The sequence below is a fragment of the Populus euphratica genome, unplaced genomic scaffold, assembly GCF_000495115.2.
Source record: "Populus euphratica unplaced genomic scaffold, PopEup_1.0 scaffold37.1, whole genome shotgun sequence".
NCBI lineage: Eukaryota > Viridiplantae > Streptophyta > Magnoliopsida > Malpighiales > Salicaceae > Populus > Populus euphratica.
In genome coordinates, this window is record NW_011499909.1 from 349,036 (window position 1) to 375,289 (window position 26,254).

The 26,254-nt window shown below is 32.9% G+C and overlaps 2 protein-coding genes across 3 annotated transcripts; both read left to right on the top strand.

Annotated features, from left to right (window-relative positions):
• Positions 1-12,806: 12,806 nt before the first annotated feature.
• On the top strand, positions 12,807-14,340 carry LOC105133724 (transcription factor TCP20-like). 2 transcript variants are annotated; one of them, XM_011037815.1, is made up of 3 exons: positions 12,807-13,874; positions 13,931-14,011; positions 14,130-14,340. In XM_011037815.1, exon 1 carries the CDS (start codon positions 12,951-12,953, stop codon positions 13,857-13,859), a length of 909 nt encoding a protein of 302 aa, XP_011036117.1. In that variant the 5' UTR covers positions 12,807-12,950; the 3' UTR covers positions 13,860-13,874; positions 13,931-14,011; positions 14,130-14,340. The 2 variants fall into 2 exon arrangements, with proteins under 2 accessions (XP_011036117.1, XP_011036116.1); XM_011037814.1 differs by having other exon boundaries at positions 12,808-14,011.
• A 6,764-nt stretch (positions 14,341-21,104) lies between these two features.
• LOC105133725 (uncharacterized) lies at positions 21,105-25,512 on the top strand. The gene is made up of 7 exons (XM_011037817.1): positions 21,105-22,119; positions 22,317-22,362; positions 22,450-22,564; positions 22,661-22,728; positions 23,338-23,934; positions 24,217-24,321; positions 24,409-25,512. Exons 1-7 carry the CDS (start codon positions 22,049-22,051, stop codon positions 24,751-24,753), a joined length of 1,347 nt encoding a protein of 448 aa, XP_011036119.1. The 5' UTR covers positions 21,105-22,048; the 3' UTR covers positions 24,754-25,512.
• Positions 25,513-26,254: the final 742 nt, after the last annotated feature.

The window sequence follows — 26,254 nt, forward strand, 5'->3', positions numbered from 1 at the left end:
TTCCTAATATTATATGCTACATGCATTTAATTAGATTAATGAATAATGATCTTTATTGAAAAAAAAGCTGTTAACAATAATTAAAGATGAATTAGGAAAAATTAATAAATAGATGTAAATTAAAATATTTGATTTTGTAATATAGGTTATTTATTTATCTAAATATATTTTTTATTTAATTAAATAATAATAGAAATAGATATGTCAATGAAATCAATTCATTTCATTTAAAAAAAATATTATGTAATGTTGTATATGTTAGAATTTTTTTATTTTATGTGAAAATAAAGTAAAAGCCAAGTAATATTTAAACAAATAATAAAATTTTTTAAAAAATATGGATGTAGATAATTAATTTTAAAAAATAAGTTAAAAATTTGATTGTATTTAATAATATTGTTTATTGAAACAAATGTTTTATTTAATGAAACAACAATTAAAAAAAGCATAAAAATTATTTAATAAAATTAAAGATTTTTTTAAATAAGGCAGCACAAAAAAAAATGCCTCCTAAGATTTAAAAAAGAAAAATTAAAAGCATATTTATAAGCTAAATAAAAATTAAATCATATTTTTTTATAAACTAATTGGACTAAAACAAAAGATCCAAGAGTGCGGGTCTGGCATGAATGGCTTGTGCACCTAATTTTTCTTTTAAAAAAATTGCTAAATAAATAGTCTAAAAAATAAAAGAGAAGTTATATTAATTTATTATTTTAAAAAAATTCATATTAAAACATAAAATTAAAAAAAAAAAAGATTAAACGTTATTGGGTCTAGAAGCCAGGATTGCTTGCGTAACCCATACCTATTTTTTAAAGTGCCCGCATTCATAGCCTTTATTTTTTTAATTTGAAAATAGAACGGGCTGAATGTCATCTTCCCCATAATTGTTTGAAAAAAATAAAAATAAAGCATGCAACATGTCATGGACTTTTCTTCATCTTCTGATCACCGTGGGTGTTGGAAAATTGAAGTTGATGGTTTTTTAATTTGAAAACCTATTTTTCAACTTAATTCTACTAAAAACACCTATAATTCATCCTAAATATTTTGATAAACTCCTGAACTCAAACAACCCAAAAATCCATTGAAAACCCAAGCTCATATCTATCGTCTAGCAAAACTCATGGTCAAATAACATCTAGATAAACTCCCCGTGGAACCTATTAACTTTAAAATTGATTTTTTTTTATGTCATGACTGGGTCGAGACTTTATCTCTAAATCACTAGGTGGCTCATAAAAATTTTATTTTTTAAAAAAAGGAATCAAAGTTTTATGATTTGAAAAGTTTCACCGGAGTGAACTACGGTCAAATTTTAATTCTGCTCTATGATGCAGGATCACGTAAGATTATACAAAATTGATGTTTTGGCAATACCTATTACATAAGATTATACAACATTGATGTTTTGGCAATAGCTTAACCATCAACCAAGGTTAGTGGCATTGTTGCTGATAAGTTTATAGAAAAGCCTAGTTTTACTAGTAGTTTTAGGGTGGAAGCTCAAGGAAATTCTGGTGGTTTATGGCTTTTGTCGGGGGAAGTTGACCGACCTAAGGGTCCTACAATCCTCTCGCTATTTTATACATACTTTAATGGGTGATGGCAGAGGTTCATCATGGATATGTACTGATGTTTATGTGAATCCAAAAATTAGTTGAAGGAGTGTTTTGAGGAGATAGGGTTGTTAGCCAACTCTATAGCTTCCCTCTGGTTAATGATAGGGGATCTCAATGAAATTATTTTGATTTCAGAGAAAGTAGGGGGGGTGGCGGGGGGCACCTGCTAATGTGAGGAAATTTCTTCGTTTGGGTAAATAGGTACAAAATTCTGGATTAATTGATCTTGACAGTGTATAGGAGAGTTTATGAACGTCTGGACAGAGGATTTGGTAATCATGCTTGGAGACTGAAGTTTTCTGAAGCTTATGTTAAAGTACTGCCTCGAGTTAAGTCAGACCACCACCCAATTCTTGTAGAGTTGAATAGCACAGACAAGAGGATGCAAATTCCCAGTGGACCTTTTCGGTTTGAAGTAGCATGGGCCACTTAAGAAAATTTTGCAGAGTTCTTAAGAGAAAATTGGCAAAATGATCGAGGTTTGACATCTTCACTAAACATGATGACAGTTAAGTGAAAGGAATTGAACATAAGAGTTTTTGGTAACGTCTTTGTACGTAAACAAAAGGTGTTAGCTCAACTTGGAGGAATACAAAGAGTCTTGTCTAATGGAGGTAATCAGTGTTAGCTCAACTTGGAGGAATACACACAATCTTGTCTAATGGAGGTAATCATTGTTAGCTCAACTTGGAGGAATACAAAGAGTCTTGTCTAATGGAGGTAATCAGTACCTGTATAAGCTAGAACGACATCTTACAGAGAATTATAATTAATCATATTCTTTCCCGAGAGGAGATCTTTGGGTTCCAAAAGTCTAGATGCCAATGGATTTCATTTGAAGATAAAAATTCAGCAACATGGGTCCAAACATCTACCATTTATGCTTCGCAGATGACATGTTTTTTACTAAAGCTAGTGAAGTACAGATGGTTGTTGCATTGTTTTAAGTTCAGTGACTCTTCTGGACAGAAGGTGAGTATTGCAAAGACAGATTTATTTATCCAAGAATGTCTCATCCATGTTAGAACGAGCCATTCGTCATAAAAGTGGTTTTGCTAAAACGGATGACCTTGAAAAATATTTGGGAGTCCCCCACTTGCATCGAAGAATTAATAAGCATGCTTATTCTTCTATCATTGAGAACATGTAGCGGGAGCTGACAAGTTGGAAGTCTAATAATTTATCACTAGCAAGGAGAATAACCTTGCGTGAGTAAGAACTAGCAACGGTATCGTTGTATCCTATGCAAGCTTCGCTTATCCCAAAACCAGTCTATTAAGATATTGAGAGAATTTGTATGGATTTCATATGGGATCCCTCAAGTATAGGCTAAAGGCAAAGACTCTCCACTATGAAAAGCAAACTGTAAAATTTTGGCCTAAAGTAGTTGATGGAGTTTGGTAGTCTACAGGCAATGGGTCAGAAATGCGGTTTTGGATGGATTTGGACAGTTACTGCAGTGCAAGTGATTTAAGAGGATTTGACAGATTGCTCTATGGCTGACTTTGAAGATTCTAGTAATCAATGGAAGCCGGAATTCTTTGCTCATTTATTACCCATGCAGATGCAGGTGCTGACGATAATGGCTAGCTACCCTCCCCCATCAAATAACAAATGAGAGTAGAGTGCATAGACGTTATGCTGAGGATCCATATTTATTGTCAACATTGCCCATTTGAGATGGAAGCTGTTCTTCATGTTTTGAGGGACTGTCCACTTGCACAGAATGCATGGAATGTTATTATTAAACCGAGTGACAGAGAAGCTTTGTCCTCTACAGGTTTTATCCCATGGCTAATAAGTAATCTCTCATCTACTGTTTCTATTCCATGGCTAATTATGTTTGGGGTTGTGACTTGGTTCTTATGGAAATGGTGAAGTAAAGGAGTTTTTGGAGGAGATGCCAGTTTACATCCCACTCCGTTAAATGCCATCAAAAACCCTGCTGCTTGCATCCATTTTAGCAATGAGTCTGTCTTAAATTTAGTGGTCAAGAAGCAAGCGCCCCCAATTCAGTGGGTTGAATTAAATGTAGATGGTTGCAGCAAAGGTAATCCAGGTGCTGCCTGCTGGAACGGGAGGACTTCTTCGAGACAACTATGGAACTTGGATTGAAGGATATGCTATTAACACGTTGACTTCTTCTGTAATTTTCTTTTACTTCTAGGTATTAGTGGGGTAAGTTTCTGATCTAGTCTTTAATCAGTGCTTTCGTTAAGATTTTCCATTCAAGGTATAGACTTTGACATGTAAATCGTATATTTGAGTGGATAAAGAGAGAGATTTTTAGCAACGTTTTTAAAACCAATCCGGAAATTCATAGATAAAGCTGATGAGTCGTTGAATGATCACTTCAATTAGTGGATCATTAATGGGATCACAATATATATATGAACTACACATGAACAGACAAAAGAAATCATAAAGTGGTAAATACATAGTCTTAAAAAATCAAGTTCAAGTTTTAAAAACTAAAATTTTTCTTTTTTTCTTTTTAAAGAAGATTTGGTTCATGAAAACTTATTTTTCACATTGAATTTAACCATTAACATTTTTCTAAATAAGAATCTGATAATCAAAATAGGACACACCATTGGCCACAAACTTACATTTGTAGTGGCAAAAAACAAAGAGGTACCGTTATGGATTTAATTTATTTACCTGTAATTGGTATGTTTTTTCTCAACACAAGCTTTCTCTTTTTATTGTATTGCATAGAAAAAAGGTTATCTCATTTTATTTTATTTTATTTTTAATAATTCGTTATAGTTATTTTTGTCTGTCTTTTGTACATCATCATGTCAATCCCAATAAGATTCCTTTTTGGTTTATCTTCAGTTTCTTCTCTTCAAGTGATTTTGTCAAAACAATCTTTACCAAATCATCATTATAATTCACAAACATTTTTAATTGTTGTATAAACTAAGAAAAAAATTCTCCTTGTTATTAAATTAAAAAAATATAACACTAAGTAAAAACACTAGTTATTTAACTTACATTTCTCTACGGGTTAGATCATTATTTTTTCCTAAAAAAAAAAGAAGACAAAAGATATAAGTTTTTTCAACTAGTTTTTTGACTAAAGAAATCATAATCATAAATTATAAAGTTTATATATATATTTAATTATAAATATAAAAAAAAGCGTTAATGTATCTAATTGACATGCTTTGATGCGGGTTAGCTAGATAATATTTTTTCTCATGAAAAAAAAAATACAAATATTATTAATATATTTTTTGACATCGAGTAAAAAATATAAATATAAATTAAAAAATCAATGCTTGATATAATATAATGAAATGAGGCATTAATAAAATATATGGAACTTTAAGTTAATTTTTAACATAGCAGAAAAATAAAATATTATTGTAAGTGTATTTTATTGTATCATGATTTTTTTTATCAAGAAATGTAAAGATATTATTTATGCAAAATAATATAAATCTAAAAATATATGAAATGATAAGCTGATTAAGATTTGTTGATGGCAATAATATTTTAAAATAAAAAAAATAATTATTTTTATAAAAATAAAGTATAAATAAGTATGACAATTAACCCCAATTTTTGCTTTGAAGCACTTTTTTTTATTGTTAGAGGTCACTATTTATTACCAAGAAAAAAATCATCAAGTCTTGTCCAAGTTTGTTGTTTGGGTCATGGATGGACCCTACACTAATTGGTTTTTTCTGTTACTAGGACGCTAAGATTGTTTGGGTCATGGATGGACCTTACACTAATTGGTTTTTTCTGTTACTAGGACTGCTCCAACTATTTGATACCGGTCGACCCGCCGGCTATTCTAGATTTAATTACAGTGCTAGTAGATATATAGGGTGCAGGTATCGGGTCGCCCCGCCGAGTTATCCTGGGTTCAATTACAGTGCTAGTAGATATATAGGGTGCCTAGAGGGACTAAAAAAATTCAAGCGTCCTCTCAAAACTCAAGACAAATACAAAAGCGAAGGAGAAAGGTAGCCTTTTAATTTGATTTTGATGGAGGGCACCATGCGTTCAGTTTTGGTGTTTGTTTTTGTGGGATTGATTTTCATGGCAGCCGGCCCTAGCACAGTTCAGGCAGAATTTGGCGTTGTTGTAAGCCCAAGCATGTACCCCTGATAAGTGCATCGCTGCTTGCAAAAAATTTCTCAAGGAAGAGTTGCTTAGCGCTGCTTGCTACAAAGGGAAAGGGTGTATTTGTTTTGGCTGAAAATTGAGAGCGCTTTAGCTTTTAGGAAATAACGTTGCTAGGGCAATGAAAAAATAACAATCTCAAAGTTACGTCCTCCTTTTTTTCTTATAATAATTGATCAGTGTTATCCTATACTTCTACTTACGAAATATTCGTGAGGGCTCTTCCTTCCTCTCTTGCATCCATTTACTTGTAGAATCTTCATTTGGATAGTGAAAAATGATTGGATGATTATCATAAAAAAAATAAATCTTTTTTATGTTTTAAAATGCAAAGTACATATTGTTATCAATATATAATTATCTATTAATATTTGATCAAAATATTAAAAATCATTCACTAATCATTTTATTTTTTTATATTTAAAATGCTAGGATTTAGCTATAGATTTTAGCATTGAAAATATAAAACTATATTATAGAGTATATCTTTAGATATTAAAAATATAAAAAATAAATACGATATTAAAATTTAAAATTTAAAACAGTTACAATTTAACCTAATAAAATAGAAATTTTTTCATGAAAAAAGATCTGTCTTGGATCATAGTAAAAGACCAATGAATAAAAATTTAACTTAGAAAAACAATCAAATAACAATATGAATTTGTATTTTTTTTTACACAACTAGTCTCTTATTTACGGATTACTTTAAATAAAATGCATTTTTTTTTTACACAACTAGTCTCTTATTTAAATTCTCACAAACTATAAATTGTTTACAAAGCTTAATATATACTATGTTCTAGGAACTTTAATATAGATGATAATTTATAAATCTTAATAATAATTTTATGTTTATATCTAATTTTTTTTTTTAATAATATTATTTTTCAAGAGATATTTTAGAGTACGATGTGCTGTTCAATATCGCTCGTGACACGGATAATAACAAATAATTGGATGAATGCAAAAGCTTGATAAGCAATTAGGACACGCTTTAAAGTTGTTTTGTTCGCTTCCTCCAATCCAACGTAGATCATATCGATTCTGTTATTATGGTATCGTCCCATATGGAATCATCACGATGGTTGCAATGTCTGAGCCACTTGGGATTAAACGTGAGGTGCTTATAGACGGGTTTTTTTTTTTTTTTATGAGTGTAACATACATGTCTATCTTTAATGCTATATATAATTTGCTTGATAAGGCCGTCTAATTCATTTCAGGAGACAAGTAAAAGAGAGATAAAAATAAGGTGAGTTTAGTTTCTTCCACCACCCCCTTTTCAACGTGCCAACAAAAATCTGAGGTTGTCCTTATAGAGCCTTTACATTTTCCACATACATGACATGGGGACGGAAGAAGTTAAATGATCCATGCCCTTGAACTAATTTCCTTATCCTAAATTCAAGGCTTCTGTAACTAGGAGGTACGAAAGACAACGAGGCTTGATAGATTGCTACTATTTAATTAAAATTTATGTTGTTCTGCACGTGATCTTAAGGCCCTCGCCTAGCTAGGATACACTGAGACCGAAAATAGGGTTCAGCACCGGTAATGAAGACAACGAATTTTAACAAGCTAAGCAAAAAAAATAAGAGGGAGGCCGGGGCGGTCGCTACTTTATTTCTTCTTGTGAATTGGTTGAGGAGGAAGTTGAGATATGTAAATCACAGGGAACTTCAGAGGACCAGCATCAAAGCAAGAAACTTGACTAACAAAAGACCAGCCATCATAGTATCAAGTTTGAGATCTGCTGTGACTTTGTGTCATTAATTAGCAAGAAGTTTTTCTAAAGAGGCGATGGACAAATGGTCAAGGTTTGGTTGGTTTTCTTGGTTCTCAAAAGTGTTTGATTGATTGCACCGTTCTGATTCACAAAGATAAAGCTTTTTTCAAAGGGATTTTAGGGGCTCATGAGTTATGAAAGAAACATCTTGAAACCTACTAAAGTTGAGAGTACTCTAGATAAAAGCTTTGAAGTTAAGTGAATTTGGTGATACGTCGATAGCAAGCTTTTGAAGGCTTGTCCTATATGTTCCCAGTATGGGCAGCAGATATGGTAAAAACACTGCATGCACCAAAACTTTAATCATGGCCTACCCCATTATCATCGATCATCATCTGCTTGCTCTTCTACTTGCGGAAGTCTATCTTACAGCTGCGATGTGATTGACATATGCACTAGCTTTCAAGCGTCAAAATCACGTTGGGAGGCAATTTGAGGAAGGTAAAATAATTTCCCTCACAAATTAAAGCGTGGGCAGGTAATTGAAAGAAATGACACACACACACACACATTCCCCTCTCATTATGATGGGCAATTCTCCATTCCTTAATTACATTTCAAATTGGGAGCTTTTTGCATGCATATCTTAAGATGATACAGTATTTTGTTGGAGTTAAATGATACCTCCCACCAGAAGAATAGCATTCCATATTATTAGGGTAATATAAACTTATGTGTCAAAATACATTCCTTAGTACGTACTAGCTATTTTTATGCATTATTAGATTTTCATATTAATAGGTAATTTAAAATTAAGAGATTTAATTCAGTTAACTTTTTTTTAAATTACCATTTACTTTTAACGTAAATTCATTTTGTAGAATGCAAAATAAAATCTTTTTGTAAGGCCAAAGCAATTACACCGTATTATTAGGGATAATTAATCATGGGTTCTCATGGATTGGATTTCTTGATATTCATATACTAATTATTATTTATCTGGTAAAAAAATTAGATATTTATAAATTATTTATTGGGTTTCGGGTATCTAATGAGTATTTATTATCTATGATTATTTATTAATCAATAAAAAATAAAATAGTTATATATATATATATATGTATATATATTAAATAATAAAACAATAAATATATATTTATGGTGAAGTTTGGGTGGGCTTTGAGTCAAGTTTAACAATATTTATATTTCATTCATTATCTATTAAGTCAAAAAACTTCTTGTTTATTCAGGTTAGGAGATAATGATACAACCGCCAAGGTTGTTAAAATTACAACTTAAAACAACAATTTTACGAGTTAATTTATGTTTAATGTGCGAAATCATTTTAAAAACTCAAAAATAGTTGAAATCGGGTTGAAATCGCATAAAAATATGATTTAAAGACCGTTTTAATGATATCAACAAAAAACATATATTGCAATATATGTTTCCTCCGAGCTCCAACTATCAAGCAGCTATTAGCTATTAGGTAAATATTATGTTTTGTTATCTGTGTATTCATCAATAAAACATTTAGTCATTTATCTTGATCTTTATCTCTTTCTCCATGAACTAGGCATCAACCACTATAAGATCAATGGCTCACGACTTTCTCTTCATTAACAGCGGCAACATTCTCTTTTTTTTCCCATCATCAATGACATCCTCTTCAGTCTTCAGACTCTTCACTCTTTATCAATAGTACTCTCGTCTTCACTCTTCAACAATAACGCTCTCCTCTTTAGTCTTCAACAATGACTTTCTCTTTAGCCTTTATTAACAACGATTTTTTTTTTTTTCATTAAAGACTTTCTCTTTACCGTAAGTTGTTCTATTTATAATGTATATTGAGTCAAAATATGATATTTCCCTGAACAAATGCTGATTTTTCGGGTCTAAATTGTCCATGATTTTGAATAACAATTTTTCTCTTTATAATGTTTTGCTTTAGGGTTTTTGTTATATTTATGGTGATTTTGGTTGTATTTTGAAAGTGATTGCTTGTGATTCATGATATGGATTTGAAGTGTTAACTGCAATTGTACTGATAAATATCGAAAATAAATTTTATTTTTAATCATATAGTTATATAGTTATGTACTTGCAAGTTGTTGTTCTTGGTTGATATTTACTGCTAGTTCATTCATTGATTTTTTGGCTATCCAGAGTAGTCTTCTATGTAATAGCCATAATCCATTGTCCTTCTCTATCTGTCCCTCGATTTTCTTCCAATAAGAGTTGTGATTAAGAATCAGGTCAACAAGTTGAGTTTAAAGAAACATAATTGTGCATTGTATGTCGAGTGCAAATTCATTCTTTTGCATTGATCTTCAACTTTAAGTGCATTTCTATTTGCTGTGCAATATTTTGATAACAATAGTTTATCTCACAAGCAAAGGATTGACTCGGATGCTAAAAGCCTAAAACTGTAGAAATTGCAAGTTACAATACATTGGTGTATGAAAGTATTCATTAATTTCTCTCATCATCTATTGAATTATCTCAAATGGGGGGGAGGGGGGTGGGGGGAGGATATGATCATTTTGCTTTTCCTTCGTGGTGTTCGGAATCAGATACCTGGGAAATCTGCACCATGACAACTATTACTAGATCCAAGTCTATCGTCACCACCCACCCGAATCTGCTGCTCACAAAACTTATATGCTCGAAAATTATTCAACGACCAAGTAACCAATTTTTTTCCATCATCTCTGCTTTAGTTTAGTTGCTGAATGAGAGTATTATAGTTTTGGGAACAACAGATTATAGTTCTGTAGCAGATTCAGTAGACATATGCATATGAATTATGATCTCTATTTTAGTTTTGCGAATTTTTTATGCATGTTTATGAATTATATGGATTGTTATAAATAACACATGTATTATGATATTTTTTTAATAAAAATTTAATTATAATTATAAAATATTTGTATTAATTACATGATTGATTTAAGTTAATTCTTGAATTATTGAATATATAACATCTAAAAAAAATTCTTATGGTAATAGATTTGATTTGAGATGTTAATGAAATGTTATTTAAATTATGTATAAATTTTTATTTTAATTATATATTTTAAAATATTTAAACTATGTATTAATTTTTATTTGAATAATATATTTTAAGGTGCTTGAATTATGTATAAAAAAATATTTATAATTTTACAATTTATTTTTATAATCTAAATTTATTTTATATTTTTCATGCTGTATTAAAAATATATTTTTGATAATCTTCACCACCGCATCTGGATTAAATTTCCATCTATACTTAATTAATATTTCCGCCCTCCTTACTTAGCTGCATCACATGAACATGCGTTGATAATGTCAACAAAATGATTGCATTTGTAATGACATTATTGAACCGAGTTTTATTATTAATTATGGAATGTCAGTATCATTGGGCCACAATGGACTCTAGCATGGTTTTAAAAAGGAACGATGCTATTTTTCGAATGGTTTTTTCAAAATTATTTTTCAATCAATCGGATAAATTAAATTGTTTGTTTTCTCTTCTTTTCTTTAGAAAATGATTTTATAAAACATTTCTATTGAGAATATAGATCATAAATCATCAACTTAAAAACAAAACTCTTATTTCCAGACCTCCTGTATGAACTTCTAAACGGCAGACGAGTCTCCAAGCTCGTTAAGTCGGGCTTGTTGCTTGCAGAATACATGCTTACACGGAGAGGAACAGTCTCTATCTCACGCATACACACTGCATAAGCAATCATGCTGGCTTGTCAGGAAGATGGAACTTTCTGCATAGCCCATGTTTCATGACTGGCTCCTAAAGCTAAAGAATTGAAGGGCCCACTGCAGTTGCTTGATCAAGAGAATTGAACTGTATGCAACTCCTAGATTCAAGTACCCACTCATCATCTCCAATAGAAACTCGGTCATGACAATATCATATCTCATGTCCACGGGACATGAAAACCGTTGTCTTCACTCTTCATTTCTTCTACCAGAAGAGAAAAACTCGGTGCTTTCACACATGCACACAGCCCATAAGTGGACTGGCTAGCAGAAGATTAATTTCTCACATATTCGAGGCACAATTGACGCTCTTATTGTCACAAGCCCAACCATAACATTTTGTCCTCGACAAGAATGCAGGACGTGACGACAATAACACGGTGAAATTGCCAATTCGAGTGAAATCATACTTTGACATTTTTTTTTTTATAAGATATTTCAGATCAGCAGCTTGTATATACTGAAGTAGATCCTAGTATTCTGAACAAGGCTTGCAAAATAAAACTTACATTTTGCGAAGAGTGATCATCAATCAATAATAATGAACAAAAAAAATCAAATTGAAAAACACAAAGAAAGCATACTGCTCCGCATCCATCCCCCCTGACATTCTTTGGCATGCTTCTTTCTTTTTTATTTCCAGTTCATTGCGTAAACTTCATTTGAATACGTTTTGTATTCCTATAAATCGCTGCGTGGTGTACAAAAAGCGTAGCTGCTACGAGAAAGACACGCTTCCTTTACTTTCTTGGAAGCTAACTAGTTTTTCCTTTTCTTCTAAGATAAAATGTTAATTTTATAGAAAAAACTTGACCCATTGAACTCATTGCTAGCTACAGTGGTCACTCTAAGAACTTGGGTCATCCTCATTATAACATCTGTTTTATTTTATTTTTAAAAGATTTTTCACCGAAACTAAATCAATCTTCTCAGTGACTAAAAAGATAAGTCATGCGCATGGAAATTAAGGGATTTACAAGGATTTAATCCTTGCCACTTAACTTTGGGTTTAAACACTTATGTGTTTTGCGTTATTTTTAGGAATTAAAAGTTTTTTTTTATTATAAAATGTTTCGAAGTATTTTTTTAGATTTTTATTTTATTTTTTATGTTAACATATCAAAATTATAAAAAATAATAATTTAATATATTTTTTTAATGTTAAACACACCTAAATACAATTCTAAACTAAAAAACATAAAATAACTTCTAGTGGCTTAATTAAATCTTAACCAACAACAAGAAGCAGATACTTAGTGCCTGCCATGTGCATTGTGTAAAACCAGTGAAATGTAGTCGTATTTAAGTTGACAAGCATAACAACAACCTTATGTACCTTATGTGTATTCAGGTTGAACTCAAATGTTAATTGATTACGAAAATAATGATAACTTTCGGATCATATAACATCTTTCATCCTTAAGAACATAATATTTTAGCTGATGAACATTAAATTTACGGACTAATAAAAGATATGGCTCGGTCAAATGAAAGAGAAAGGCGGTTGCCTTAATCATTCTGTAGTAACTTTAAGCCGAAACTTTTTGACAAAAAAAATTCGATGAGGTTGGAAATTTCAATCTTTGAACATGAAGACAAATATATTGACAGGTGAGATTGGAAGGACAAGAAAGTATATGCCCTTTTGAGGTCACCTTCTTCAATCAAAGAGGCTCCTAGTTTCCTCTGTTCCCATGGAACCTAAGGGCCCAAATCATCATCAACTACAGGTGCCCTCTTTCTTGAATCCTCCACAAAAAGCAAGCATGCCAGAGAAAAACATCAACAACCATAACAAGCAGCCTGCTGAGATCAAAGATTTCCAAATTATGATTGAAAACAGAGATCATAACAAGAAGCAATTAGCACCAAAGAGGAGCTCCAACAAGGACAGGCACAAGAAAGTGGATGGTAGAGGAAGGAGGATAAGGATGCCAGCTCTTTGTGCGGCGAGGATTTTTCAACTGACGAGAGAACTGGGGAATAAGTCTGATGGAGAAACAATTCAGTGGTTGTTGCAACAAGCAGAACCATCGATTATTGCTGCGACTGGTACTGGGACTTTTCCTGCTTCAGCTCTTGCAGTTGCAGGGACCTCTGTTTCAGAACAGGGGAACTCTGTTTCATCAGGATTGCATACAAAAATGGAAGGGTTGGGACCCGCTGTTGTTGGGTCCAGAGATAGGACTAGCTGGACCATGATGAATACTAATTTAGGAAGATCTAATGTGGCAAGTGGGGTCTGGCCCTCTGTTGGCGGGATTGGGTCAGGGTTTGTTCCAAATTCTGGTCAGTCAACATCGAATTTTGGAAATGATAACTCCACTACTTTACCAAAGTATGGGTTCCATGGGGTTGAGTTGCCAAATATTAACATGGGATTAATGAGTTTTTACTCCATGTTTAGTGGCACTAACCAGCAATTTCCAGGATTGGAGCTTGGACTTTCACAGGATGGGCATAGTGGGATGTTCAATCCTCAAGCTTTGAATCCCTTCTGCCAGCAGATGGTGCAGGGCCGTGGTGTCTTAAATTCGTTGAACCAAGAACAGCAGCAAGAGCAACCTCCTGATAAAGATGATTCCCAAGGATCAAGGCAGTAGAAATATGAGATAGAGGAGTTTGTAATGGATGAATATCTATTAGAAATCAGTAGAATTAATGGTAAAGCGTATAGTTCCATATTCTCCTGCCTCTGAGGACAACAAATGAGAGCAAGACTTCATCAGCAGTCTCATCTAAGTTTTGCTAAAAGGTGCTTTTCTGTCTTTCTTTCTGTCTTTAGTTCTGCAAGTGAAGATAGCATATTTACTCCTTTTCTCATTTAGCTGTAACAATAAATAATACCACTACTTCTAATTTGTCATTTGCAGGTTGAAATTTGAAGATTACATTTGAGTTTGTTTCACATAGAGTATTGGGGCAGTGTTGTGTCACAAATATTTTTGCCACTGCATGATCAAAAGAAAAGTACTTTTGCTACTATTAGACCTATATGTTTCTGTATTTTCTTGCCAATCTTCTCAAGTTCTGATATTTCAATGAAGAATACATTTGAATGGTTTATTGCCCTGCTTAACAACAGATACATTTCTTGAGTTTCCGCCATGAACTCTGAAGAATCTTGTTAAATCAAGGTCTCTGGTTTCTTTAGCTCAATATTATTTCTTTCCTGTATTGATCACAACTGAAATGGCGAGACCGAGTGGGCAGCATATAGCTGGTTGGGTGGTATTTTTCCATGCTTGAAACTCCCTTGAGTCATCCCTTCAAGTTATTTTATCTTTAGTGATAAGATAGAGATTTTGGAGCTTCATCGTCAGCAGCATCACATGGCTACGATTTATATATTTCTATTTTGAGCAAGGGGGTGAGTTTCCAATCTTTAGCATAGATCTTTCATGCCGGTACAGTCTTAAATGATTTAATATTCAGGTAGAATGCACATTTTCTTGCAACGCACTTTTTCCCTACAGCAAATCTGCTTCTAATAGAGGCTTTCCATGCATGTTTCTTCTTCTCCAAGGAGAGGAGTTCTCGAAGGTCTTCGCACGTCTTGACAAAGGCGTGCTTAAGTGATTGCTATCTAATTAACTTCAATCCTAAGGAACTCAGACTTGTGGGTATGAAATTGATACTATATTCCTCAGCAAGGTGGACAAGCTCACCTCACAGCTTATGTTTGACAATCGACGCTAATTTCAACCTAAAATGTTTTTTTTTTTTTTTGGGTGCTAGCACCTAGACTTTAGGCTTTTCCACCTTTCAGCCCTCTTACAATTCCATGAATCTGCAGAACAATGAACTAATTCAAAGAAGTCCAATTATATGAGAGGGTAATTTTATAGTCGTACCCCACCCCCCACACCCCCCCCCCCCTTTTTTTTTATATCTTTTAGCTCTACTAATTATTAAAAAATGGTACAAGCTAGTATGCAAGGGAAGAAATTTAAAAAAATGATAAAATAGAGCTTACAAGTTATGAGTTGATTTCAAAATTAGTAGTAATTTGAGTACTTGTATTCATTTTTATTTTTTTTATTAAATGGTTTGAGTAGTTGTTTTTTGATAGTTTTTTTTTAATTATTAAAATACTTATTAGGTTTTTTCTTTTTATTTGAGTACTTGTGCTCGTTTTTTCTTTTTAATATAAAGGGTCGTGGTGCTATTTTTTATATTTTTATTTATTTATAGAAAAACCCTGGTTTATATGAACATTATTTCCACCCCAAGTTTTTTAACTGTATTTATAATGACTTTTAGTTAACTAGCACATTAACCATGGTCAGTGTTGGACACATGGAATTCAATTATGTTGCCATGTGTCAAATTTGAATGTGTTCTTTTCTTATTTTTTTTTAATATTATTGTAATTTGAAAAAAAAATCGAATTCAAATATAGGACTTATGTTTTTTTTTTAAGAAAAAGAATTATTTGATAGTAAAATGAAAATGAAAATAAAAATAAAAAAGTCAAATTCAGATTCAGATTCAGGACTTGTGTTTTTAATTTTTAAATATTTTTTTATTTAATAGTAGAATAAATAAATAAATTCAAATTCAATCCTTTACATGTGAACCTTCTCACATGAATGAAAGTGATGTATTCAATACTAATTATGCGTTTGTGTTACGAGAGGTACAACGCGGTGCCACTTCTAAAAACCGCGTTTTAATAATTGTTAGTGTAGTGTTTAACTGAAGGACGCAATAAGCTAAGAACATATAGCAGAGGGGTATAGTAAATCAAATTGATAGAGTAAAAGGACATTTTCATACTTTAACTTCATCACCCCATATATTTTTCTTCAAAAAAGCCCATATATAAATGGGGATTTTCATGGATTGCAAGGCCCAGTGGGCTTCAACTTGATAATAGTCTTTGTACATGGGTTTGGTTGATGAGCTCGAGGAGTGGTTGATAGATGGTATGAAAAAATATAAAATTTTTAAAAATTTATTTCTGACAATCTTGAATATAGCCATTTGAGTTACTGTCCAAATGGAAACAAGGCAACAAGTGTGTCGCCGTTTGTTTTTTTTTGTTTTTTTTTGAAAAAAAAGAAAACCACATTGGATTCGAATCAAGATCTTCTAAGTAAACTAAATATCAAGTGTTAGCAGCAGGAGTGTGTCCATGGAGACGTCACTGAATTGCACATCAATGAATTCACATGAAGCATAATGAGCGGCTTGGATTCAAGAAGTAAAAGGCATGGCTGAACTGGCGGTGCATGCTTCATGGCATTTTCATGATGTAAACCCTAGAACCAGGAAGCCGACAAACTTTATTACGTTCCAAAGACGACAGAGCCAATCGATGCAAGGGGGCATTTCAACACTGTGAGGTGGCCGCCCAGATAGGCTAGTGGTCCAATTCAAATGGGTTGCTGGACCACTTAAAGATAAACTGAACCCAGTCCATTAAGGATGGTGACGCGTTAACACCTCACTTGCCAAAAATTTCTCTGTTTTTGTTTTTACTCTGCAGGATTCCCACTCCAACCGACAGGTGCTTTTCTCGTGATTTTCAAAATAATTTTTTAATACATATTAAAAAAATTATATATTTTTTTTATTTTTAATATCAAAACATCAAAACCATAAAAATATACTCGTATCAAATATACTTTAAAGAAGCATCTAAAAAAACAGTTTTAAACACGTTCAGACACCCTCTACGCAAGTTACATGGATCTCCCTCTGGAATCCACAATCACACGTATGCTGATTGCTGATTGTGATGTTCTGTTTTTTGTGCTTCCATGGCATTGCCTGTAATGGCATTGATTAGTGACTGGAGCCAAGGAAGCTCTAGCCCAGCGGTCCCTCCATGCCTAGACCACTCATTGGCATTCAAAATGATTGAAATGTTCCTGAAGAGGCTCCATGCTGTGGAATGTTAGTTATCAAAAGGAAAATGCTGTGGAATATTTATGTAATCCACAGATTAAACACAAAAAATCGACTTGGAAAACTTTGATGTTAGCTTCGTTTCAACTCAAATCCCCTAGAATTGCACTTCGCCCCACATGTAATAACTGTGGTGAGTATACGAAATCGAATAAAAGTACAAGATTTTATTTACCTGAAGTGGTGCCTGCGTGCCGGTTCACCGGTGGCTGGTGCAGAGGATTGGCCGGTGGCCACTGAATATTATTGAAGGGAGAAAAGGTACCACCAGCCATTGACCAATTCGCATGTGGGAAAATGGCTAGTCCCCTTCTCTTCAATCATGTAAAGGAAGAGGCAGAGGAGTGCCGTGGCTCCCTTGCTACGGCAGGTGGGCCTTAGACATCCCTTTCCTCCCGGCTTGTTATGGAAATTGTTGTCATCTTTGTGATCCCCTCTTGACTATGCTTTTGGCAAATCCAGGGTAAATAAGGAAGAGTTTGCAGGTGTGTTTGGTGCAATTGGCATGAAGGAAGCGTTGATGTGATGAGACACAACCTAGAGAGGACAAGACTTCCCGAACTAGTATTTAAGTTTAACTTACAACGCGATGGAGTAAAGTTATTGCATCATTATAGAAGGTTTTTCTTGATATATATATCATGATACTTATATTTTATAAAATAAATTTAAAAATTTATGAATCGATAAATAATAATGAAAATTATTAACATTAATTAATTAAAGACTAAAATTAAAAGTTGATATTCATTTTAGCAAATGATACATGTAAATATTTGATTTAGTAACATGAGTGACTTTTTACTTTTTATTTTATTATATGGTAGTAAAAATAAATATTAACAAGAAAGACAATTATCTAAATTCTCTCTTTCTATTCATGTTTTTTTTTTTGGTTGATACAAGATATATCTTTTTTACTAACACTATGGTTTGTTGAATAAAAACTGAAATGGAAATTAGAAAAAAAATCTAATTGATTTGAAATTTAAAAAAAATAAGGTATCTCTCTGGTGAAAAACCTCTTTTCTTATTCATGTGTTTTCTAATTTTTTAACTAAACCATGTGATTTTACTAGGAGTGTTGTTTTTTTAAATTAAAATATATCAAAGTTTTAAAAGCAAATTTCAATAAAAAAAAAATTAAATTGATAATTTCAAAGCAAAATATAAAAAAATATAAGATTTGATAAAAAAACACATATAAAAAATACAATAAAAATAATAAAATAAATATTTTATCTGCATTAAATATCCATGAGGGAAATATGTTTTTTTTTAAATAATCATTTTAGATCTGTATATAATATAATTATTAAAAATAATTGTAGTTTAGGGTTTATACAGAAAATGTTTCCATGCACGTCCAAGTAACCTTTTACATTTAAAAATTATAAATTATATGATAAATTATATTATTACTCTCAATCAAATAAAAAATTACAAAAAAAAACACCAGAAAAAAAGGATGTTAGTGCCTCTATTTTAATTACTTAATTTTGGTTTTTTTACTATTCATAAATATATTGAATAGATAAAAATACCTCCAAACAAATCCATAATGCATAATGTACCATATGCGAAGGAAAAAATATTTTTGGTTTAAAGATAAGTAATTTTGTTTTTTGAAATTAGTATTTCTTATTTATTTATCTTTTTTTATTAAATTATATCAGTATCATGTTTCGGGTCATGGATTCAGTAAGCTCACTAGGTTTGACTTGTTCCTTTTTTCATTGTTTTTTAAATATTTTTAGATCTAGAGTCAATTATCAAAATCTTGGATTTTATCATAATTTTGATATCTTTTTTGCGATAAAAATATTATAAATTTACAGTATTACATGAGCTACCAATCTAATAATAATTATCTACTTGATTCTACTTGTTGACTTTGATAATCTCACTTAATTTTGCTAATGCTTTATTTTTTAATATTATTTTTATTATTTTTTTTGTTCTAATTTTATACTTCTATAAATTTATTCTAGAGGATTAACTATCATTATTTTGTAAGCTCTTTTTTTATGGTTTCAAGTTGTGGATTTTTTTTCCTGTTCTTTAAAATCTTATAATAGCGCTTGAGCATTGTTTTTTAACGTTGTAGAAAAAATTAGCCCGGCTCACAGCGAATTGCAGGTCATTTGTCCAGCCATACACTAAAAAACATGTAAATCAAGCGAACAACAACAAAGAAAGCCATTTCAGCATACCTTGGAAGGTTTTAATTACAATGAAATAAAGTTTGATGCTCAAAATGTAAGAAGCCAAAAAATTCAGGGGCCCTAGAAGAAAAAACTGATTATATATTATAGAGTCACATAAATAATGAAATGAAAGAGGAATTACAGTAGATTAACCATGAAAAACCCAAATCTCTTAATTTAGTTTATAGTTTTATAGATTTCTCAAGTCGAGTAAAGATTCATGAATTCAGCTTTAAAATTAAGGGTGTGGTTTATGAAAACAAAAACAACGCAATATTAATTACTTAATTCTTTTTACAGTATCCACTCGGTAACCTCTAAATGCTACTAGTATAATTCGTTTTGCGAGCTTATTTTATACATATAATATGATCATATAAATGGATCTCTTTAAATAAATATTGAAGGTTGTTTTGAATTTCATTTTAAATGGAGTTTTCTTAAAAATAAAAATAAAAATTTTAATTAAAAAATATTTTTATCCTCATTCACCGTATATTAGAGTTTAAAAATAAGAGCATTAACTCATTCATGTTACATGCCATGCTGCCCTAAATGTGTGGGACAATTAAATGTTCAACGACTCTGAATCTCTCTAAAGTCTAAACCTCCATGAGGACAAGAAACCGGCATGGTTAGTGGCATTAATTGCACGCACCATTGCGGTCTGCTCTCCATGGTGTTTTTATTTTATTTTTTCCTAGAGAAATTTCATGGTGTTTTTCGATTCCTTCCTACATGTTCATGTGTGCATATATTTCTACATCTATTGTCATGTTTGGAAGCTTGTATGTCTCCAATAATATTTAAACATTGTACATTAAAAAAATTATGGTTGGCTAAGACAGTGGGATCAAGTCTGTTTCGACTTGATAAAAAAGAATTATCATATAAATAGAGGAATGTATAGGATTTAATTTAATGATGTGCAAAGAAATCCTCCACGAGTCAATGACAGCTTCATCCCACGATAATTACTTGTATTACTTGACTTGTATTGTTTTTTTATTCAACAGTATATGACAGCTTTGGATGGGTTTGTATGTTAACTAAAATTATTTTTCAAGAAGGAAAAATCTTGAAAATACATTAAAATTAAAAAATTAAAAAAAAACGACCTTAATTATTAAATTTATGTTCAGTGTTATATGACGTATTCCTGCCCCAAGCATACCACTTCCCATGTATAATAATATTATATTCATATCCCCACTCCGAAGGATATCTATAATGATGTTCTCAAAAATTTAAATACCTCAAGAACAAAATCTATATATTTGATAATTGATTTTTTTTTATAATCTAATTTATTTTTCAGCCAAGATGTGGTTGATGATAGAGATTCATAACCTTCTTTTTTAAGGATAATTGAGTCTTTATAACCTATCATTTTATCCTTTATGGAGGGAAGGATTAAAAGGTTTTATTTTATTTTATAGCATCTTATGTGTCAGAGAAAAAAATATCTTTGAACCGTAGAAAAAAATCTCAAACTTTATTGTAAAAAAAGATATATGTGGATCAACAGTTAAAAATAAAACATACTGTTACGTCAATAACCAAATCCTAATATAAAATGGCAACAGTAAATACTTAAAGTAATCGGCACCCACCAAATAAATAAATAAATAATTCATTCCTCGAGACAGTATAGAGGGTCAAAGGAAAAGGTGAATACGATTCTATGTTCCCGCAACTAGCCAGACCAATGAAACCCGGGGACGGTAGATCTAAGAGAAGTTTTCTTTGTTTCTTTAAATGAAGAATCTAAAATAGGACGGCAGCCAGTGGGATTCCAACAGGGTAGAAGAATCCTGCTAAAAAAGGAAAGATAAGGAGAGAGATACGAAGAGGTAGCCATAGAGCCAAAGGGAGGGAGAGACTGAGTAACCCTGAAGCCAAACAAGATCCAAGAAGACATCTAAATAATTAAAAGCACAGCAAGATCTTGCTAGATTTTCAAGGGAGCCTGAGATGGACCAGGAGTTGATTACGGCCCCTCAAAAGAGCGCACCTACACCCCCTACAAGCGAGTCAAAAAGAGATTGGAACACTAGAAAGCCGAAGTGCCGAACCTAGGCGTGTCATGTCTAATGTCTTGTATTGTATTGTGTGCTCCAACAACACTGCCGTCTGAGAGTATAGAGCGTAGACCACAGACAAAACCTATTAACAAAACAGAGCCTCTAAAACAAGGGCAAGGAACAAACATTGAAAACACACTTTGAGCCGCCTTGTGAGAGGAAACTCATCCACAAACCCATAGAAGAGAAGAAGACCAAGTGTTAGGAGGTGGGTAGGCCCCATCCATGTTAGCAAACGGCTGCAAACCTGGTTGACAGTGTCCCGTGCTCTCTCCTCTTTATCTATCTTTGTATATTTTTTTTTCGTAGGGGGGTTATTCGTGCTGATAATGTTTAAGTCCCTCCTAAACTCTTCGTCCAAACCAAGAGCCAGCGCCACCCAACACACACACACCATGACACCACAACATAACTCAGAATCGAGGGGTTCAAAAAAAGGAAGACACTGATGTGAAGAAAGTGCGCCAACAAAACAAAACAAAGCCAGCCTATTTCTCTACCTTTTTGACACCCACACACACCCTCTGCTCTGGTTTGTAAATCTCTCATTTTCCTCTTCTTGTTCTTGTTCTAGTTGTTATAGAGAAAATGGACTGTTGGTCTCCTCTTACAATGAATGATGAGTTCGAGAAGCTTGTAATTCGGATGAACCCTCCAAGGTGAATTTACCTTCCGTTTTTTTAATAAAAAAATCATTTAATGTGTGAGTTTTTGTTTGAATTGAAAAGGGTTGTTATGTTTTCTTGAAATTTTCATTCCTTGAGCCCAAAATTTGGATTTTTTAAGGATTTGGCAATAGGTGTCCGCGCGCGGGCGCGTGTGATATATTGTTTTCAGTTTGTGTTTAATTTTGCAGGGTTACGGTTGATAATGCTTCAAGCAGGAAAGCCACTCTGATTAAGGTGTTTATTTGAATCATTTGGATGTTATTTGTTCGTTTTATGAGGTTAAAGTGTGTAACTTGATTTTGTCTTGTTGATAATGTTCAGGTTGATAGTGCTAATAAGCGTGGTAGTTTGTTAGAGGTGGTTCAGGTCTTGACTGATTTGAATCTTTTAATCACACGAGCTTACATTTCTTCAGATGGAGAATGGTTCATGGATGGTTAGTTTTTGGTTCTTGCTTTACATACAAGTTTTGTGACACTTTAATTCAATTAATTGTGGTTGATTTTCTTGTTTTGAAATGGTTCTTTTGCAGTGTTTTACGTTACAGATCAACATGGGAACAAGTTATCTGAGGATGATGTGGCTGAAAGAATTCAACAGGTAGATTTGCTAAACTGTCCTCGATTTGTTACCAGAATTGGAAATCAAAATCATTTCCACTATACTTTCGTTGTCAATGGGGAATCACAAATGGAGCCGGGATTTGTTTCTCATTATAAGAGACTTTAAAGCATATAACTTTGATTCTGACCGCATTTCTAAATGTGTTATGCCCTAATGGAGCCTTAGCTCCAGCAACTGCCCCTATTTTTTTAGTCTTTTCACTCCTTGTCCTTAATTTTTGACAACAATCAGAGAGCAAGGCTTCATTTTTTGTGCACATTTTTAGTCTAGAGTACCGCTATTCTCTTTTAGTTCCGGTTTTACTTTATAAAAGGAGGTGGAAAAATTTTAAGTTTAGAGAACTGTAAATGTCACAGGTCAAGTTGTATAGAATTCCAGATACAGTGAAGTCACTGTGCACTTCTTCTGTAGATCAAATTCCTTCCAATTAATTATTCTCCTTAGTTTAGCTTAAGAAGATAATGAAAGGAAGAGACCAGGAAGAAATGGTGCTTGTTATTTAGTCTGTACCATAAAGTTTTCCACAATACATTTGGAGCCGTGTGATTTTCATGCCATGCTCATGAATTAATTTACATGTCACAGTCATTGGGACCAAGAGGGCGAAGCTTCCGGTCTTTGAGACGGTCTGTGGGTGTGCAAGCTGCTGCAGAGAACACAACTATTGAATTGACAGGAAGAGACCGACCAGGCTTGCTTTCTGAGATTTTTGCTATTCTTACTGACCTCAAATGTAATGTGGTGGCCTCAGAAGTCTGGACCCACAATTCAAGAATGGCATCTGTTGTTTACATCACTGATGAGGCTACTGGATTGCCAATTGATGATCCTGATAGGCTTACAAAGATCAAACAGCTTCTCCTATATGTTCTAAAGGGTGATAGAGATAAACGAAGTGCCAATACAGCTGTTTCTGTGGATTCCACTCATAAGGAGAGGCGGCTGCATCAGATGATGTATGCTGATCGTGACTATGACATGGATGATGCAGATTTTGGCTCGGCAAGCGGACGCAAACCTTTTGTGACAGTGGAAAATTGTGTAGATAAGGGTTACACTATTGTGAACTTGAGGTGCCCTGACCGGCCGAAGCTACTATTTGATACGGTGTGCACATTAACTGATATGCAATACGTTGTCTATCATGGAACTATCATAGCTGAAGGACCGGAAGCTTGCCAGGTTATCCTTTATTACCTCAAGATGCATTACTAATTTTCAGTTTCACTGGCTTCGACTATGTTTGGCCTGAACCTGAGCTACCAAAAGTCAGATTATATTTTCAATTTTTCTCATTGTCAAACACCTGATCTGTTTGTTGCTGTTGAACTTATTGTTCTCTTATCATCATGGCTGCTTTTCTTTTGGTCAATGGCTTTTCTGTTCTGATTAACCTACCTTTTTCACCAAACAAATGCTTTTGAAAATTGCTACATAGCATCTCATTTGTTTCTTCTTGTACAGGAATATTTTATAAGGCATGTGGATGGGTCCCCTGTTAGTTCCGAAGCAGAGAGGCAAAGAGTAATCAATTGCTTGGAGGCTGCTATTAGAAGGAGAACTTCTGAGGTACAAATATGCTCAAGTTTGATTTTGATGCTAGTTCCAAACTTGTCATCTGACCAGTATTTGATTTATTGAATTGTCTTAATGCAGGGAGTAAGATTGGAACTTTGCAGTGAGGACAGGGTTGGCCTTTTATCGGACGTGACTCGTATTTTTAGGGAAAACGGTCTCTCTGTCACCCGAGCTGAGGTTACAACCAGGGGTTTCCAGGCAGTGAATGTTTTCTATGTCACTGATTCATCTGGATATCCAGTGAAGAATGAAACAATTGAAGCAGTTAGAAAAGAGATTGGCTCGACTATACTTCATGTGAATGATGATGCTCACTCGAAGTCCCCGCCCCAGGAGCGCGGTTTATTCTCTTTGGGTAATATCTTCCGATCCAGGTCAGAGAAGTTCCTTTATAACCTAGGTCTGATAAGGTCATATTCTTAGTAATCCAATAGCTAAACTAGGTTGTCAGCGACGTAAATGGTGGTTTGCTTAGTCACACAGATTGTTCCTTAGACCTTCGGTTCAATTTCTTGTTGATCTTGGATGAGGCATTAAATTTGCAATTAAATTTGAATTTGTAAAGTTTCTTGTTAGTATCTTGTTCCGGCTACCTTGTTCCCATGTGGATATACATTGGAGCATTGAATTTGAGAACGGTGATTTCCATGAGAACGGCCGTGCTTTATTTTGGTGGAATATTTCCTTTGGTCTCTCTCAGCTACTAAGCAGGTGGCTCATCAGCTACGTCATGAATGAGCTATGATACTGTTAGAGGATTCTTCCCCTAAAATCATTATGGAGATGTTTTGGATGAGTACATCCCCCTACAAAGAGTGGACAGAAAAAGGCGTTGTGTAAAGGAACAAGGAACGTTTTAACAACTTCCCTGTATATAATACTAAGTCATCAAGATTGACTTTTGCTGCAATTCTGAATAAAGAAATCACCTAGTGCTTATGACACCATGGAAATATGGTTGTGGTGGTGACATGAGAAATTTTATACCTTGTTTCAGGGCTCCGCTGAAGTTCCACTGAGGCACCACCCAAACGGTAAGCCCCAAACCATTTCCTCTTTCCATGTGGCACTGTGGGAATCAAATCCATTCAAGGCAAACCTGCATTCCTGAATCTGGCATGTTTTTAGAGATTTGTAAACTTTTGCCCATGGTTCAATTAATCTCTAGTATTCGAGGTCTTCTAAGCAACCATTTTTAATTTTATAGAAGTATACTTTTTCTATTTTTTTGGCTAGAAAAGTGCACTAAGCTTTGATATTTAACAATAAAATCCTTGTAAATATATATAGATGTCAACAGATGGGGACATAATGTTTCAATGATACAAGAGAAGGGAATAAAAAAGAAAAGAAAGGGAAAAATAATGAATGAAATAATAAAATAAATATAAAGAAAGAAAGAAAGAAGTGCCCAAATTCAATTCTTAAAAAAACAATTCTTTCGATAAAAAAATATTTAATTCTTATTATAAATAATATCTCAAATATCCACACACAGAGAAAGGAGATTAAGTAGAAGCCCTGTGCAGTAAGGACTCATTAATTAATCCAAATTCTCGTTCCAAACGGCAGGCTTCAGCAATTGTTTTTTTTTTTTAAACAAGTGCACTCACTTGATCACGCTTTCAAAACACCATCTTTACTGAAAATTTAATAATTATTTTATCTCTTTTAAAAATAAAAATATTTAAATATATTGTATTTTTAAAGTATAACAAATTAATATATAGCTTTATTGCCAACTTTTTGGTTGTTTTATATAAAAATTATAATTTTATAAAATTTTTATTTTAAATATGTTTTATAAGTATTAATGATATAGTTAAGTTTATAATAACAATCACTTTTAAGTAATTAGTGTCAATCTACCTCAATTAAAAAATAATTTGTTCAAGACGAATTATATAAATAACTTAACAGATTT

Coding starts and splice junctions, on each gene's coding strand:
- LOC105133724 (XM_011037815.1), top strand. CDS start 12,951: ATGGAACCTAAGGGCCCAAATCATCATCAACTACAGGTGCCCTCTTTC.
- LOC105133725 (XM_011037817.1), top strand. CDS start 22,049: ATGGACTGTTGGTCTCCTCTTACAATGAATGATGAGTTCGAGAAGCTT. Junction 22,120..22,316: donor ATTCGGATGAACCCTCCAAG/GTGAATTTACCT, acceptor TTAATTTTGCAG/GGTTACGGTTGATAATGCTT. Junction 23,935..24,216: donor AAGGACCGGAAGCTTGCCAG/GTTATCCTTTAT, acceptor CTTCTTGTACAG/GAATATTTTATAAGGCATGT.